This window comes from Panthera leo, chromosome A3 (genome assembly GCF_018350215.1).
Source record: "Panthera leo isolate Ple1 chromosome A3, P.leo_Ple1_pat1.1, whole genome shotgun sequence".
Classification (NCBI taxonomy): domain Eukaryota; kingdom Metazoa; phylum Chordata; class Mammalia; order Carnivora; family Felidae; genus Panthera; species Panthera leo.
Genome location: NC_056681.1, coordinates 16,735,956 through 16,754,548, shown reverse-complemented (window position 1 = coordinate 16,754,548; position 18,593 = coordinate 16,735,956). Strand labels below are relative to the sequence as shown.

Below are 18,593 nucleotides of genomic sequence, written 5' to 3'. Positions count from 1 at the left end.
ATCTGTTGATGGACATTTGGGTTGTTTCCAGTTTGGGGCTGTTGCAGACAAAGCTATGTAAAAATCTCTGTGTGGACATACGCACTCATTTTTCTTGTCTCCCTGTGGCTGGGTGGTTTTAATTCGCATTTCCCATATATTTTGAAGGTAGAGTTTGAGGGTAGAGCCAATAGGATTTGCAAATGAATCAGATAAGTAATGTGAGAGAAGAGTCAAAAATGACTTCAACTCTGGCCAATCCCTGAGTACTTTTTAATATTTCTTCTCCCTGGCATGCACTGGCTGCTCCCTCTGCCTGAAGTGCTATTCCCCACATTAGCTACCTTGCAAATTCCTAAACCACCAAGGTCTGAAGAGCCTTCGGTGACCCTTTTGGGTGGCACCCACAGCCCCTGAAGTTTATCTTCACCCTTACAGTTCTACTTTTCTGTTTGCTCATTGTCTATCCTATTAGCTGATGAGTTTCTGGAGAGTATGGATGGTTAGATGACCTCACAATGACTAGCCCCTGCCTGCAGCCCAGTCTCAATCATTTCAGTGTATTTTCACAAACAGTATCCATTATATTTACATTTCAAATTATGGGTGCTTTATGTCAAGCTACGAGCCCTCTAGCAGTATGATTATGGCAACTTTTCTAACTTGGATATTTTGCCTTTTTTTTTTTCCTGTAACTCACAGATAGGTGCTTTACAAATAGTTACTCATAAAGTCTCAATCTTTTGAGAAGTGAGTGGGAAAATTTTTCTGTAGAGGTCAGATTCCTTGCAGCAGGTAATTGAATTGCTTTCCCTGCATTGGGGAATCCACCCTGTTGTAGTAACTGTGCCATTTCCAGTCCTGGTGCTGGCCTCTCAGGTCTGTCTTCACCCTTCACCACTTACCTGCTACCATGACTGTCCTCTACACTGAGACCCTTGAGCGTGGGGCAAAAGTATCTGAAAAACTTGCCTTTGTTTCAAAATCTCTTGATGTCCCATATCTTACTAAATACAATTCAGACTCTAGCGTGGCACATCCTCTCAGTTTTGGTCTATGCCTTACTAACCCTCTAGCCCAAATATTAGTGTTCTATTTCATTCATTCAATTAAAAAAAGTGTAAAATCCCTTCTGTGAGTACCTACTAGGAGCCAAACATTATGGTAGAGATCTGAAGCTAAAAATGTGAATGTGGAACTGTCCAGGCTCTTGAGAGAACAATGAAATTGTGGGCGCAGGAAGTATGATGGGAGAATGATGTTAAGGAAGGTGTTCTGTAGGTGGAGAGGAAGCCAGGCAGAAGGGCCACGTGATCCTACTTATCATTTACCTGTCTTCAATCTGTTTGTTTTGTGTCCAGCCTGGTGCTGGGCCCCAAGCATTTAATAAGTAGATTTCATTCTGTGTTCCCAAGACCGAGGCAGGCCCTGAGTTTGGAGCCTGGGGTGGGGAATATTGTGGAATAACCAAATGACTGCAGCTTCCCTGTCCAAGATGGGCATGTCCAGGAAAGTTTTCCCAGACAGCAGTGTGTAATCAATCCTGGCCCCAGGGACCACTCCCAGGTGTGGCTGTACTCAGTATACTTGGAGTCCTGTCTCCAGAGGGTATCTGTTGATATGACGGTAACTGGAGAAAACACAGTCATGGAGATTACCAGATTCCATCCCGCACCAGGGTGATCTCCCTGCTCCCTGACTCACTGCACTGACCCTAGGCTTCTTAGGCTCTAGTGTATTGGTCAGGTCAGCCCCAGTTCCAGGTTCCGCGTGGGCTCTCCAGCTGCTCCCTGTCTCTTGCCTTGGACAAATACCTTGCCTGAGCTGCCAGGTTCTGTCTTTCTCCTGAAATACAACTAGTAATCCGTGTGGGAACGTGTGAAAAGCAGCTTCCTGGACTTCAAAGAACAAGCATGAGGGCAGCTGAAGAGTCATCATCATCATCACCATCATCATCATTACCATCACAATAACAATAACAAAAACTGAAAGTAAAGTAATATTTACTAAGGGCCAAGGATTATTCTCAGTGGTTTATACATATTAATTTGTTTAGTCCTACAACCTTCCTACAAAGTAGGTACCAGTGTGGTGATTAAAAGCATAGACTCTAGGGACGCCTGGGTGGCTCAGTGGGTTAAGTGTTTGACTCTTTGTTTTGGCTCAGGTCACAATCTTGCAATTCTGTGGGACTGAGCTCCGGGTTGGGCTCTGCACTGGCAGTGAGGCATCTGCTTGGGATTCTCTGTCTCCCTCTCTCTCTCCCCCTCTCCTGCTCTCTCTCTCTCTCTCTCTCAAAATAAATAGACATTGAAAAAAAAAAAGAGCATAGACTCTAGACTAGATAACCCAAGTTTGAATCCCTGCTTTGCCATTTACCAATAGTATGGGGGTGAGGGGGACAGCCGTGTTTCAGTTTCCACATCTGCCAAAAGAGGATCATTCTAATACTATCTCATAGAATTGTTATGAGGATTAAATGAATTAAAATTTATAAAGCATACAGAACAGTGGCTGGCACATTGTAAAAGCTAAGTTTTTGATAAATCTAATTATTACATATGAGAAAACAGGCATAAAGGAGTTAAGTAATTTGCCTAAGATCACACAACTAGTAAATGATGGGGCTGGGAATCAAACCCCAGGAAGTCTGGCTTCAGAGCCTGCACTTTTAAATATCATTCGCTAGCAATGAAGAGGGGATGTCCGCATGAATTACTTTATGAAGGAAGTGGGTGGGGGAAGACCTGAATTAATTGATGTGGAAGCTTCTGGTACTTAAGATGTCAGTGTTCCTTCTGCTGTGGTAAATGAAGTTTGCAGCAGCTGGCTAGTTTGGCCTCAGGTGCCCAGTAAGGTGGCCTTTTCCTCAGATTTCAGGAAGAGGAATCTGAGACATAGCAGGAGCTAAGAGCTGGGGTTCAGCCAGATTTCCCCAGTCTCCCGTCGCATAGTTCATTTACCTTGCTCTCAGCATTCCTCCCAGGGAGCCCGGTGTGACGTGCCTCTTGGGAGGTACTTGGCATAAATGGCAACTTAAAATGGAAAATCCTTGCTAAGCCTCTAGTAGTTTAAGCACTTGAACAATTCTGGGCCCTGGGGATACTGCGGTGAAGTGAGAGGCCGCTTGGACCTCAGCGTGCCCATAGTTCGGAGGGAAAAATGCACTAGTCGACGAGCAGATGGTGGGCAGGGAACCCAAAGCATAGATTGGAATTCGGTGCGAGCCGCGGGAAGTGTTCCCGGCCAGATAATGGCCCCACGCAAAGGCAAAAGGCCAGGAGGCTAGCTAGTTTCCTTTGGCTAGGGGCAGGGTGGTGATTTGGCAGAATCCTATAAACCTGATTAGGGAATATTTTACCCTGAGGGAGGGGAGAGAGGTTTTCTGTTCCGGAGAGGAAAGATCGATTTTGCATTTTAGGAAGCTCACTCAGACTGCCGGGAGTTGGACCGAGCGAGAGCCATCGAATTCGAGGCTGGAGAGGAAGCAGGGAGACAGTTCGAAGGCACAGACCCTGCCTAGGTAGGGGTGAGGGGACGGAGGAGAGCCTTGGGAGTAGCGCTTAGGGTTTTGCACAGGCTGTTTCCCTGGCCTGACTCTCCCATCCTTATGCCTCACTACCTTTCCTCAGTCTCCTGGATGGGCAACTCCTGGGCCGCCCGGGACCCACCACATTTGGCCTGGGTCCGGCCTCAGTCAAATGGCGGCCGGCTCAGGACCGCAAATCCCAACACCCGCGGCACTCAAACCCGGCCTTCCCGGCCCCACCCCGACGCTCGCGGGACACTCCCCGACCCGCGCTCGGGGCCTTGGGGCTTCAGAGCTCTGGGAGGGTGGGGCGCTCCCCTGTCCGCAGGCCCCGCCCCTGTGCCCGCCCCTCCGGTTCCACCCCCGCGCAGCCCTCAGACTCCGCCCCGCGCACGCCGCCCGCCCGCGCGCCAGGCCCGGGCGGCGCCGACGCGCTTGGCGGGAGATAGAAAAGTGCTTCTGTGCGCGCCGGCGGCGGCCGAAGTGCCTGCGAGCGGCGGCGGGATCTGCGTACAGGCTGACGGCTCCCAGCACGGCCCGGGGGCCCGGAGCGGCCCGAACAGCCGCGCCTGACCCCGGCCCGGCTCCCGCTCCGGGCTCAGCCGGCGGGCGGGCGAGCGCGGCGCGGCCCGGGCCGGGGGGATGTCTCGGCGGACGCGCGGGTGAGTGGAGCCGGGCGGCAGAGGGCTCCCCCCACCTTCCCTTCCACCCCGACTCTTGCCCCCACCCCCCACCCTCGCCGTGGCCCCTCCGGGCGGGGCGGGGCTTCCCCGGGAATTGCCGCGTACCGGGTAGCCCGAGGCAGGGGGGCCCGCGGGAAGCCGGGGGGCTCTTGGGGGCCCCTCGCTCTGCTCCCCGGGCGTGCTGGGCCTCGGAGCCGGGGCGGGCGGGGCTCCTGGGACCCGGGCCAAGCCCTGCATGATGTCATTTTGTCTCCCGCCTAATTGCGGGGTGGGGGTGGGACGGCGGTGTCAGCTGCTAGGGCCTTTATCGGGGAGGGTGGCGACCCCTGGGGTGGGAATGTGTTTCTCCCTCCAAGTCGCAGCGAGGGGGAAGCCCAAGCCTGGAGGACTTTTGGTTCAAGCCTGTTTGGATTCGTTTCTGGCGGAGGGCGTTTCTTAACATTAGGGGAAGTACAGAGCACCCCCAACTCTCTCCGGCCTGAGAAGGGGGCCGGGGGGAGGGGACTCTTGTGTGTCCCCCACTCCCGCCCGTCCCAACCTGGGTGTCGAGCTGGAGCTCGGTTTAGTTTCAGAGATCTGTGTTCCTTTTCCACATGAGGAGTTTGGAGCAGCTGGGGTAGAAGGTGAGGGGAAGAGAGACCGATGCGTATCAAGACCGCTCTGGGGCCAAGCAGGAACTGCGGTCTCCATTTTACTTATTCCCCCAGAGAATAAGTGGCAGCGTGGGGCCTGGAACCTCGTGTGTGGGTTCCAGGTCTCTGTCTACACCTGTGTGCCTGGGGCCTGACTTCTGGGCTTTTCATCAGTCTGGGAAGTCCGAGGACAAAGGGGGCCTGCCTGCCCTGTTCCCTCCCTGGAATGGCGCAGCCCCCTTGACCTTAACCCCCTCTTCCCATGGTGTTTGCTCCCTCCCGAGGAGGGTGTAGACTTGAGAAACACTCACTGCTGGCCTTCCCCAGAGTTCCTCTCAGCGAGGAAGCCTCTGATCCCTGGGCCGTGGTGAGGGTGCCGGCACGGGTTCTGTCTCCCTCAGACCACCATTTCCCAGGGCAGCTCCAGTTCCCAGGAGTTTTCTGGTCAGGCACCTGTGGGACCCTGTCCTGATAGGTGGTGCTGGAAATGTTACTCCAGGGAATGACCGAAGCCCCAGAAAACCCCCAGGTCCTCTGCCACTGCTCCCTTAGGGCTCAGTGGAGGACTCCTGTCCCATGTGAGGGGTGATTTCTGCGTCCTGGCACCCCACAGCCCCTCAGCTCGATTCTTGGCCGATTGATGTAACTCTCCTCTGCCACCAGTGCCCCCACTTCATGCTCAGCTTCTGACTCACCTGGCCTGGAGCAGAGCCCAGAACATCGAAGGGCATAGAAAGGGTGTGTTGGACCTACAGGTGGTTGCCACCACCGGCTTGGTGTCTGCTTTTTCAGCTGGCATTGCAGGGTGAGGGCTTGAAGATGCAGGTCTGCAGTCTGGCTCCGTGGACTTGGCAAGTGGCATAATCCCTATCAGCCTTGATTTCCACATCTGTTAAATGGAGATACTGGGAATGCTAGTGAAGTAGTCGGTTAGCTTCATGTTGATGATAGAAGCAAATTTTATATACTATCTCACAGAATTCCCCCAGCTGAGTTGCTTGTCCCCATTAAAGTATTGGAGCACCGGGGAGCGTCCACACGTTTCATCCTTGAGGGAACATTTACTGAGCTGCTATTAGAAGCTGGGTGCTGGAGAACCAAAGATGGTTTCTGTTAGAAGTCTGGATGCAATTGATTTTAAAGGCAGCTTTATTCTGTTAGTATCTTGTGGAGTTTTTGCCTCCTACTTTGTGTTGGAGGAAGACACCATAAATGGGGTCAGGGAAGACCGGACAAGGCTCAATTCTAGCTCCTTCTGTGACCGATGTATTCCTGGGTTTAGACATTGTCCATTCCTTCTTTTTCTACTTTGAAAAGATTTACTTTAACATTTCTTGTCAACGAGTAGACTTCATGTTTAGTTATTAATTCGAGGACCTGGTCATTCCCTTAGCAAACATTTCTTAAGGTCTTTGGTGGCAACCCCCAAAGGGAGTCTCATTCTGAGACAGGAGGATTTCCAGGGTGTGGGAGCACAAGAGTGACTCTAGGAAGATGCTGAGCTCTTCCTAGAAGGGGAAGGAAGATGGACATGCAAGGAAGTCCTTGTCCTTTTGGAACAAGGCTTGTGCTGTCTTGCTTGTTTGGAAATGGCTTTTCCCACCTACAGACACCTGACTTAGGAATGTGTCTAACAGATGACCTGAGGCAGTCCCACTGACCGGAGTTGGGAGCTTACTAACCTTACCCTGCCTTCACCCCCAGCACCAACATTCCTGGAGGTGGATAGTGTGATTTCCACTTTTGTAATCATTAAACCAGATAAATATGAAGACTTTGGAGGAACTTGAAAAACTGCCTCTTAGAACATAAGAACATCCAGAAGTCCGGGTTGCTTGTACTTTGATTTTCTTTTCCATAAACCATGCCTGTGTGTAGGCAAGGATTGGAAAATGGACATAGTCACTGAGGATATGTATTTAAAATGTTATTCATGGGGCTCCTGGGTGGCGCAGTCGGTTAAGCGTCCGACTTCAGCCAGGTCACGATCTCGCGGTCCGTGAGTTCGAGCCCCGCATCAGGCTCTGGGCTGATGGCTCGGAGCCTGGAGCCTGTTTCCGATTCTGTGTCTCCCTCTCTCTCTGCCCCTCTCCCGTTCATGCTCTGTCTCTCTCTGTCCCAAAAATAAATAAAAAACGTTGAAAAAAAAATGTTATTCTCAGATAACCAATATTTCTTGAAATCCTGGTACTTGGTGATTGCATATATCATCAGATTTAATCCTTAAAATAATCCATAAAATTTTAAAAAGTTCTGTCCAAAAGAAAATATTAAAAAAAATTTTTTTTAATGTTTACAATTTTTTTGAATGTTTATTTAGTTTTGAGAGAGAGGAGACAGAGCATGAGTGGGGGAGGGGCAGAGAGAGAGGGAGGCACAGAATCCGAAGCAGGCTCCAGGCTCTGAGCTATCAGCACAGAGCCCCATGCGGGGCTCGAACTCACGAACCATGAGATCATGACCCAAGCCAAAGCCGGACACTCAACCGACTGAGCCACCCAGGCACCCCAAATGTTTATTTTTGAGAGAGGGAGACACGGAGTGTGAGCAGGGGAGGGACAGAGAGAGAGGGAGACACAGAATCCGAAGCAGGTTCCAGGCTCTGAGCTGTAAGCACAGCGCCCTACGTGGGGCTCGAACTCACAAACTGTGAGATCATGACTTGAGCTGAAGTCGGACACTTAACCGACTGAGCCACCCAGGTGCCCCTGTGCAAAAGAAAATATTAAATGGGTGTCTGGTTTCAAATATTATAATATTCTTGGTGAAATCTTTTTTTCTTGAAGCTTTTTAAATCATTAGGGTGTTTGTGAAAATAGAAAAATAAAGAAGAAAATAAAAATTGCCCATAACCCTAATTCATTAAAGAGTTAAAAAAAGAGGAGGCGGACATATTAAAAGTAGAGCCTAAAAGGCTGCCTCCCCCAAGCCTTTACCTAGAGATCACTGTCCATCCATCACACAGCAGTGTGACACATGGTCTTGACCTTTAGCTTGCTCTCCCTGCAGCGAGGAGCTGGATGAGCTGCACTACCAGGATACAGATTCAGACGTGCCAGAGCAGAGGGACAGCAAGTGCAAGGTCAAATGGACCCACGAGGAGGTGAGTGACACTGAGGGACATTTTAGGGAGGGAGGCTGATGGCAGCTGAGGGGCTGGTCAGAGAACTGAGCCTGGGGTATGTCTGCCTGATGCCCCGTTGGGTATGATGAAGAGCCGGCGGAAGAGGTGGAGGGGTCCTCTGGTTCTCCACAATGCCTCTTCTCAGCACTCCACATGGAGGACTCTCGGGAGAATGTGTCTCAGACCTCAGGGCCAGCAGTTGCTGTTCTTTCTCTTGGAAGCTGGCCTGTTCTGCATCGTGGGCGTTAATGGTGCTTCTTGTCCTTTAACTGCTAAATCTGCAACCTCCTCTTTATTATTTTTGAAAATTGTCTTCAGACATCCAGCTCTGAAGTGATTCTCTTTTTAGTTAATCAGCTTCCCAGAAGTATAATTTATATATAATCGAATGCACCTTTTAATGGTGAATAGTTCAGCAGTTCTGACAAGTATGTATAAGTAAGTAAGTAAGTACTTACTTACATAAGTAAGCACCACCTCCATTATCCCAGAAAGTCCCCTTTGAGGTCCATCTTCCCTGGCTCCAGGCAATGGCTAATGTGATGTCTCTTAGTTTGAGTTGTTTTGCCTGTTCTTGAATGTCCTATAAGTGAAATCATAAAGCTGTATTCTTTTCTATCTGGTTTCTTTTGCTTAACAAAATAGTTGCTTGATTCAGCAATTTTTTCGTTTTTGTTACTGAATAGCATTCCACTGTATGGGTCTACCACAATATGTTTCACTTGTTGATGGGCATTTGGGCTGGTTCCAGTTTTTGGCTATTGTGGATAGAGCTCCTGGGAGGATTCTTGCCTAAATCTTTTTTGAGGATTGTATTTTCATTTCTTTAGGGGAGATAACTTAAGTATGGTCCTGGGGTAGATACAGGTTTAGTTTCATAGAAACTGCCAGACCTTTTCTAAGGTCTAGTCTCCTGTTCCATCCTAGACTCCTGTTGGCCTTATCTTTTTATTCTGCCTCCTTTTTCCTAGGTATGTTTAATTTAGGGCTCCCCACTCCCCCCCAGCTTTGTGTATAAGTTGTAAAACCATTTAAAATCATGTTTCTTCAGAGGAGCGCTAAGCCAGCCTTTTCTGTTCATCCCACTGTGGGTCAGGAGCTATATTCAGCTCTTGTAGGCCTAGAAGAACAAATAAATTGGGGCCCCCAGCCCAGAACCGCTCTCTGCTTGAGGTGGAGAGAGAAGACTGCATGGGCCTGTGGATGTGCTTTGGTGATCCCTGGTGCTGGCAGGATCAGTGTGTGCTCACCGCTGTATCTCTCCTTCCCGTGCTAAGGCTCCTAGCACGTAGGAGGGGTAATTGTTGAAATACCTTTAGGAGAGGTTAATGTTGCCCGAAGAGCTCAGGGAAAGTTTCATGGATAAGGATTTGGAAATCAAGTCAGGGAAGAGTACAAAGCGATGGGTATGTAAGAATAGGAAATGGGCTATAGGTGGAGAAAGGCAAGAAGAGGGGCCCTGGTTTGGCTAAAGGGAAGAGTCCTTGAATGGAATGGATTGAATGGATGAAAGATAAGGACGAAAAGATTGACTGAGGCCAAATCCTGAAAGGCCTTGAATGTCAGGCTCAGTGTGTAGGATTGTTGAGCTAGCAGGGTGGAGCCATTGAAGGTTTTTAAAGCAGAGGAGTGACCTGAACGTAGCTGGGCTTAAGGGGAACTAATCTGTGTGTAGGATGGATAAGAGATTTGGGGGGCAATCTGGGCCTGGAGACTGGTGCCCAGCTGTGGAGACACTGGGACAGTAGGATGGAAGTGATAGCGGGAGGAGGTCCCTGGATCCGGGAGGAGATGGAGGTGAAACAGCAAAGTGTCCTTGCCAGTTGTCGGGACAGCAGTGCTAGAGATGGATATGAGGACATGGGAAGAAGGGGAGTGTTGGCCTGACCAGGCCGGGTGGCAGAGGAGGGCAGGGTGTTTGGGGCTGGCTCAGCTATAGGATTTTTGGGGACTTTGCCCAGGTGGTGCTGGATTGCACTTGAGGGTCTGGATTTCTGTAGTGGCTTTTTTTTTTTCTGTCCAGGAGTATGTGTGTGTTAAACATGGAACGTTAACTTTATCATCATAGCCATTTTTAAGTATACAGGTCAGTAGTGTTAAATATATTCCCATTGTGCAACAGATCTTTAGAACTTCTTTATCTTGCAAAATTGAATTTCTTCTTTTTTTAAATTTTTTTAATGTTTTTATTTATTTTTGAAGGAGAGAGAGAGAGCATGAGTGGGGGAGGAGCAGAGAGAGAGGGAAACGCAGAATCAGAAGCAGGCTCCAGGCTCTAAGCTGTCAGCACAGAGCCCGATGCGGGGCTCGAACCCACAAACTGTGAGATCATGACCTGAGCCAAAGCCAGACGCTCAACCGACTGAGCCACCCAGGCGCCCCGCAAAATTGAATTTCTATACCCACTGAACACAAATTCCTTTCACCCTTTCCCCAACTCTTGACAACCATTTTTCTACTTTTTGTTTCTATGATTTTGACTTATTTTATTTACTTAAATATTTATTTATTTAAGTGATCTCTATACCCAGTGTGGGGCTTGAACTTATGACCCTGATATCAAGAATTGCATGGTCCTCCAACTGATCCAGCTAGGCACCCCAATTTTGATTACTTTAAATATATATATTTTTAGTGTTTATTTATTTTTGAGGGGGGGGGGGAAGGATCAGGGGAGGGGCAGAGAGAGAGAGGGAGAGAGAGAGGGAGACACTGAATCTGAAGCAGGCTTCAGGCTCTGAGCTGTCAGCACAGAGCCTGACACGGGGCTCAAACCTGCAAGCTGTGAGATCTTTCCCTGAGCCGAAGTTGGACGCTTAAGCGACTGAGCCACCCAGGTGCCCCAAGAATTGATTACTTTAGATACTTCACATGAGTGGAATCATATAGTATTTGTCCTTTTCTGACTGGCTTCTTTCACCTGTGTCCTCCTCGTTCATCTCTGTTGTAGCTTCTAACAGAATTTCCTTATGTTTTAAGGTTGAATAACATTCCACTGTATGGATATACACCATGTTTTCCTTTTTTTGTTTTAAATTTTTTTTTTAACATTCATTTTTGAGAATGAGAGAGACAGAGCATGAGTGGGGGAGGGGCAGAGAGAGAGGGAGACATAGAATCCAAAGCAGGCTCCAGGCTCTGAGCGTCAGCACAGGGCTGGACACAGGGCTCGAACTCACGGACTGTGAGATCATGACCTGAGCTGAAGTTGTACACTCAGCCGACTGAGCCATCCAGGCACCCCTACACCATATTTTCTTTATACATATGTGTATAAAATACAAAAAATAATTTGAGGAATACTTTCCATACTGAACTGCAACCATTTAAGGTACAATTCAGTGAATTTCAACAGATGTATTACTGTGAAACTGCCTGCACCATCACGTTATAGGACATTTCCATTAACTTCTAAACATTCCTTGCTCCCCTCTGATCTCAGACAACCACTGACTACCTTTAGATTAGTTGACATTTTCCAAAATGTCATATGCATAGAATCATGCGGTGTGTACTCTCTTATATCTGGCTTTTCTCATGCATCATCATGATCCTGAGATTTCATGTTGTTGGGAGAGTCAGTAGTGTATTTTCAGGAGACTATTTTAACATCTACTGTCTGCCTTCTAACTACCTGTGGTTCTGCCCAAGATTCCCCATCTCTAGTGCTGCATTGCTGTCATCTCTGGCCTGGGGGCCTCTAATGGTCTCCCTTCCTCCATTCTGCCCTCTTACAACCCCTTTCCCTGAAGCTGCCGAGGTAAACTTCATAATAAGCACATCAGACTGCTCAAATACATCAGTGGCTTTGTGTGACGCAGAGGCTCAAATTGATCTCGTGTGGGTCCGGCCCCTGTTGTGCCCCCCCAGAATCATTTGCATGCCCCTCTCACTTGCTTCCTGCATCCTATCTGCATTAGACTTCCTTTGAGCCTGTCCCTTGGTCTCCCTCAAAAGGCAGTCACCCCGTACCTGTCCATTGGCCCCGAGCCAGCCACAGGGTGGCTTTACTTTTGTTTGTGAGAGCCTTTGATTAGCTCCCTCTGGACTATAATTCCCACAAGGTCAGGCAGCTCTGTTGCTGCCTGTTGCTGTGTCTGTATACCTGGCACAGCGTTGGCACTCCCTACGTGACTGGCCTTTGGGCTGCCTCCATCCTGAACGGCTGCTTTCTGCACGTGTACAAGCTGAGCCTTCTCTTTCTGGCGTTGGCAGGATGAGCAGCTGAGGACCCTGGTAAGGCAGTTCGGACAACAAGACTGGAAGTTCCTGGCCAGCCACTTTCCTGTGAGTGCAGCCCCTCGGTGGCCCCCTCCGTCAGAGATAAGGGTTCTGGGTGACCAGACAGTGTGCCTGGGACAGACTTTCTGTCAAGGAGAAGAGGGTATTTCTTACCAAGCTACCCCTGCTCCCCCTACAAAATAAAACAAGCTTTCTAGACCCTTTCTTCCCAAGCCAGAATTTGAGAGCCCCTGTCATAAGCATCTCCACACAGCAGCCTTTGCAGGCCTGGTGGTCTTTAGGCTCTCTGTGGTCTGCAGTATGTGACCATTGGCACATTTGCATTTCTTCATGCAAGAAGTGCAAAGTCTCAACAGTGAGACTGAAACTAAAGGGAAGTGATACTTTCGTCAGGCTTCCTGGCGAGCATCTCCCCCCGCCAAACAGCTAGAACCTCCTGGGGATGCGGGTCCCCCATATCCCCACCCCTAAGACTGTAGGTGTCATAGGCAGGGGATGTGGCAGGAGCTACTGTGTGGCTTATTTCCTGAGTTACTTGGCAGCTCACGGACTAAGTCAGCAGACCCTTTCTACCCCAGTCCTCGCCTTCCCTGCTTCCATGAGGTCTAAAACCTTTAGGGGACTAATGCTTTCTCAGAAGCAAAACCCCTGGCATATACCACCAGCTTCTATAGGAATTTATGGCTCATGATGGCAGCCTCCTTGTGTTGGGGGATGGGAGGTAACTTTGTACAGGGAAACCCTGTGTGTGGCATGGGGGAGTGCAGTGAATGGTGGGTGAAGGGAACAAGACAGAACTTGTCTGAGGTAGGCATGGCCCCTTAAACCCAGTGCTCAGCCAGGGTCCAAGGCTGCTGTCCTAGGAACCCTCACAGGTTCCTGTTCTCTTCCCAGAACCGCACTGACCAGCAATGCCAGTACCGGTGGCTGAGGGTCTTGAATCCAGACCTGGTCAAGGGGCCATGGACCAAAGAGGAGGACCAAAAGGTAACTATCGGGACAGTGCCTTGCACACAGTGGGCCTTCACCAGAGGATCAAGGGATGATGAGTCTGTTCTGGGGGTCGGCTGGGGTGTCTGACTGGCCCCTCTCAGGGCCGTGGTAAGGTGAGGCTCACATGGAGGGAAGGTGCTGTGGTGGGCGTGAGGGAGGGCCATGTCTCCCTGACTTCACAGGGGACTTTTCCAAGGTCATCGAGCTGGTCAAGAAGTATGGCACAAAGCAGTGGACGCTGATCGCCAAGCACCTAAAGGGCCGGCTGGGGAAGCAGTGCCGTGAGCGCTGGCACAACCACCTCAACCCTGAGGTGAAGAAGTCCTGCTGGACTGAGGAGGAGGACCGCATCATCTGTGAGGCCCACAAGGTGCTGGGCAACCGCTGGGCTGAGATCGCTAAGATGCTGCCGGGGAGGTGAGCCGCTGGGGGCCGGGGGCCAGAGCAGGCAGAGATGTTCCCGGGAAGGGAAGGTGTCCTCTGGCCTTTTGGGGGGGATGTACCAAGAGCCAGTCTGATTACTCTGTGGTTGTTCACTTTTCCCAGAAATGAATGAATTCTTCAGATTCTTGCCGGGGGGTGCCCGGGCCTGGCTGTAGACAGTTCTGGAATAGGGCAGGGAGAAGGAGCCTGGGGACCTCCCATTCTGTGTACACATTTCTCATTTGGTCCCTGTTGGAGCTCTGTGCACCATCCCTGCCCTCTGGCAGGGTTTTGAGGTCTTTTTTCTAGAGAATAAACCTCTCTCTTCCTGCCTGTGTGGTCAGGACCAGGACCTAGACATCAGAATCACTGCTCAGTTTTCTATTCCTCGCTGGACCTGATCCCTTCAAGAGGCTCTTGGGTTTCTGGGGAAGCATTGGGAAGACTTGGCTCCATTCTTGCCAGAATCTTCCTCCAGGGTCAACTCCCAGTCTCCTAAGTTGCTTATTGATCCCCTAACTGCTTTCCATCTTCTGGAAACAGAAAAATCTCTTACTTGCAGCTGTGTTCTATCCTGGTCTCTGTGTCCTTGTGCATTTCCCCCATATTCAGTTCTTAATCCTTTGTCTGTTATGGCATTGTGGTCCTGGGAAGGAGAGAAGATAAAATGCCAGATGGTGTATTTCCCCTGAAGTCTGGAATGGTCTAGTTTCAAAATTCAAACCCAGTTTGTTACTCTTCTGATGCTTCTAACACTTGGGTTGAAGACCCGGTCTCTTTCCCAGTGTGGCCTGCTTGTCCTGGCTCATGCCACCAGCCTGGCCTTGATGCACTATCACCCTGCCTTACCTGTTGGGCTGTAGCCGCTCTGCCCTCCTCTCAGCCCTGCAGCCATGGCAAGCTCCTTCTGGGGAGCTCCTTGTGGTCCTGTGTCGTCCTGGAACACACTCAGCGTGTGCCCCTTGTATAGCCAACACAGTCTTCTCCTTCAGTCCCTGGTGGGGGATGTTATTTTCTCAGAGAACGTTTCTCTCTTTCCAGACTGTGTTCGTTTCCCCAGCGACCTCCCCTTAGCGCCCACACCCGTGTGGTCAGTGCTCTGTCCTGACAGCCTCAGTGGGAGTGTTTGGAGATACAGACCCTCCTCTTTTTTTTTTAAAAAAAAGTGTTGGTTTTTTTGATGTTTATTTATTTTTGACAGAGAGAGACAGAACATGAGTGTGGGAGGGGCAGAGAAAGAGGGAGACACGGAATCTGAAGCAGGTTCCAGGCTCCGAGATGTCAGCACAGAGTCCAACGCGGGGCTCGAACTCATGGACCGTGAGATCATGACCTGAGCCAAAGTCGGACGCTCAACTGACTGAGCCACCCAGGCACCCCCAGGCCCCACCTTTGACTGGTTGTTCAGTCCGGCTGTTCGTGTCTGTGCACAATTCAGGGGAAGAGCTAACTGTTCACAGTTAGAAGAGCACTCTGCTTGGACCTCTGAGGAAGGAAGTGCCTACTATGTGCCTGCATTTCTGTAATTCTGGTTATGATGTGCCGAGCTGCCTCGTGCTGCTTAGCAATGCACTGCTGGGGGCTTCCGTGGTGCTGCTCTAGTCCGTGCTTCTGTACTGCGGCTACACTGCGGGGGGCTTCCGTGGTGCTGTATCACCCAGTACCTCTGCACGGCGCCACCGCCGTGTGCGCTTCTGTAGTGCTGTTGTATTCTGTGCTTCTGTACTGATCTACTGCCATGCACTGCTGCAGCTGTACTGCTGTGGGCTTCTCTCCTGCGATACTATTTTAGACTTATCTACTGCTGTACTGCCCTGTGCTCTACTACTCTCCTGCCATGTGCTGCTTCCTGCTTTTCTGCTGGATGCTACCATAGTCCTGTGCTACTCCATACTTCTAAACTACTGCGTGCTTTATTACACTTTGTCTGCTGTACTGTTCTAGATTTCCGTGCCACATGCACTTTTCTACTGCTCTGCTATTCTTTCTATACCAATCTGCCCTTTTGTCACTGTAATTCCCTTACTTCCATACTGCCCTTTTTTTTTTTCATGTTTGTATATTTCTGAGAGAGGGACAGAGTGTGAGTGAGGGAGGGGCAGAGAGAGAGGGAGACACAGACTCTGAAGTAGGCTCTAGGCTCTGAGCTGTCAGCACAGAGCCCGATGTAGGGCTAGAACCTACAAACTGTGAGATCATGACCTGAGCCAAAGTTGGACACTTAACCGACTGAGCCACCTGGGTGGCTCCGTATACTCCTGTATTACTCTGTGCTTCTGTAGCATTGTGCTGCTCTGTGCTTTCTACTATTATGTATGTGCGTCCTCGTGTAGTCTTCAGTAAGTGGTGGAGTGTGAAGTAGTCTCCTGATTCTCCAGAGAAAGTAGCTGAAATTCAGATGACCCGCGTGAGACCCTCTGTGTCATTTTAGCTCTGCCCTCTGTGGCCATTTTGTAGTCTGGGAGGTGAACCAGGGCTTGTATTCAAGGTCACTGTGAGCCTCAAAGCGGAGGTCAGCAACCAGGGGTTTGTTTCTAGTTTCTACAGGTGCAAGGTGCACAGAGAAGGGAATGAGAGCTTCAGAAACATTTCAGTGGTGTGATTTTCCCATAGGCCCAATAAAACCTTTGCTTATTTTGTTGAGGTTAGTGGAAATCTGTAAATTGTTGAGGGCTAGAAACACGTGTAATTTTATCTTAGAGCTAAGAGACCTCAGAGTCATCAGGCTGAACGCTTGTTTACCGAAGTGGGAACTCAGGTTAGTGACATGCCTGGTGGCACATGGCCTGCAGAGTTCAAAGGCCCCCTGTTGGCCCCTGCAGGACAGACAATGCTGTGAAGAATCACTGGAACTCCACCATCAAAAGGAAGGTGGACACGGGTGGCTTCCTGAGTGAGTCCAAAGACTGCAAGCCCCCTGTGTACTTGCTGCTGGAGCTTGAGGACAAGGACGGCTGCCAGAGTGCCCGCCCCGTGGAAGACCAGGTGAGACAGCGGCCTGAGGCCACTCGGCCGCAGGGCTTGGCTCTGGGTTTGTCAGGTGGCATATTCCTCCAAGACCATCTCATTTAACGCCTCTTCTTTCCTTTCCATCTTACTTAGCCACAGCTGTCCATTAGCTCCTACCACGGGATCTCATGTGGGCTACGCCTCTCATCAAGGCCTTCCCTTGTCCCATAATTCTGTGCATACTTGACACCTATTTGTACGCAGGTGAATTACGACAGAACAAGCTGACATATGAAATGGAGGATTGGGTTGAAGAGATCCTAAACCTCCTTCTGTCCTCCCCAGCAGCTTCCTTCCTACCTGTGCCTTTTCCAGATTTTTCATACTAAAAGCATGTTTGCAATTTAAAAATCAGATTTGTTGAGGTATAATTCACATACAGTAAAATCTGTGTTTAGTGTACAGTTCTTTTTTTATTTTATTTTTTATTTTTAAGTTTATTTATTTATTAGAGCATGAAAGTGAGGAAGGAGCAGAGAGAGAGACTCCCAAGCAGACCTCACACCACCCGTGTGGAGACTGATGTGGGGCTCGAACCCACAAACCATGAGATCATGACTTGAGCCCAAGTCAGACGCTTAACCGACTGAGCCAACCAGGCAACCCTGTGCAGTTCTTTTTTTTAAGTTTTACTTTCTCTTTCCTAATATTTTTTTCTTTTTTTTTTTAATTTTCTTTTTTATTTTTTAAAATTTACATCCAAATGAGTTACCATATAGTGCAACAATGATTTCAGGAGTAGATTCCTTAGTGCCCCTGACCCATTTAGCCCCCACCCCCCGCCACAACCCCTCCAGCAACCCTCAGTTTGTTTTCCATATTTATGAGTCTCTTCTGTTTTGTCCCCCTCCCTGTTTTTATATTGTTTTTGTTTCCCTTCCCTTATGTTCCTCTGTTTTGTCTCTTAAAGTCCTCATATGAGTGAAGTCATATGATTTATGTCTTTCTCTGACTAATTTCACTTAGCATAATACCCTCCAGTTCTATCCACGTAGTTGGAAATGGCAATATTTCATTCATTTTGATTGCCAAGTAGTACTCCATTGTGTGTGTGTGTGTATATATATTTATGTGTGTGTGTGTGTGTGTGTATATATATACACACTACATCTTCTTTATCCACTCATCCATCGATGGACATTTGGACTCTTTCCATACTTTGGCTATTGTTGATAGTGCTGCTATAAACATGGGGGTGCATGTGTCCCTTCGAAACAGCACACCTGTATCCTGTGGATAAATGCCTACTAGTGCAATTGCTGGGTCGTAAGGTAGTTCTATTTTTAGTTTTTTGAGGAACCTCCATACTGTTTTCCAGAGTGGCTGCACCAGCTTACATTCCCATCTTTCCTAATTTTTTAAAGTTTATTTATTTATTTTTGAGGGAGAGTGATTGGAGGAGGGACAGAGAGCAAGGGAGACAAAAAATCCCAAGCAGGCTCTATGCTGTCAGTGCACAAATATATTACATATGCAATTGTAGAAATGTAACCAGTGTGCAGATGTTTACATCCTAAACTGCATTCTGGAGCAAACTTTATTGATGTTTTTAAGCTATGTCTCTAATGATTTATTTTTTTTTTTCCCTTTTATTTATTTGTTTTCTCCCCTTTTAAAAATGTGTATTTATTTATTTTTGAGAGAGAGAGACAGAGAATCCCAAGCAGGCCCTGCACTGTCCATGCAGAGCCCCATTTGGGGCTCGAACTCACAAACCATGAGATCATGACCTGAACCAAAATCAAGAGTCAGATGCTTAACTGACTGAGCCACCCAGGTGTCCCTCTAATGATTTATTTATTTTATTATTTTTAAAAAGTGTTTATATTTTTGAGAGAGAAAGTGCGTGTCCGTGAGGTTGGGGGAGGGTCAGAGAAGGAGGGAGACAAAAAATCTGAAGCAGGCTCCAGGCTCTGAGCTGTCAGCACAGAGCCTGATGGCGGGGCTTGAACTCAAAAACCATGAGATCATAACCTGAG

General features: G+C 48.9%; 1 protein-coding gene across 5 annotated transcripts in view; it reads left to right on the top strand.

Annotated features, from left to right (window-relative positions):
• The window catches only part of MYBL2 (MYB proto-oncogene like 2), a 41,479-nt gene that overhangs the window by 1,293 nt on the left and 21,593 nt on the right, over positions 1–18,593 (top strand). For 2 of the 5 annotated variants that reach the window (XM_042930910.1, XM_042930909.1), the window contains exons 2-7: positions 3,401–3,502; positions 7,833–7,926; positions 12,163–12,234; positions 13,084–13,176; positions 13,379–13,599; positions 16,428–16,590. In XM_042930910.1, the coding sequence (XP_042786844.1) occupies positions 3,401–3,502; positions 7,833–7,926; positions 12,163–12,234; positions 13,084–13,176; positions 13,379–13,599; positions 16,428–16,590 (745 nt within the window). Of the gene's footprint in view, positions 1–3,400; positions 3,503–4,004; positions 4,171–7,832; positions 7,927–12,162; positions 12,235–13,083; positions 13,177–13,378; positions 13,600–16,427; positions 16,591–18,593 lie in introns of those variants that run through there. The other 3 variants (XM_042930913.1, XM_042930912.1, XM_042930911.1) reach the window with 3 other exon arrangements.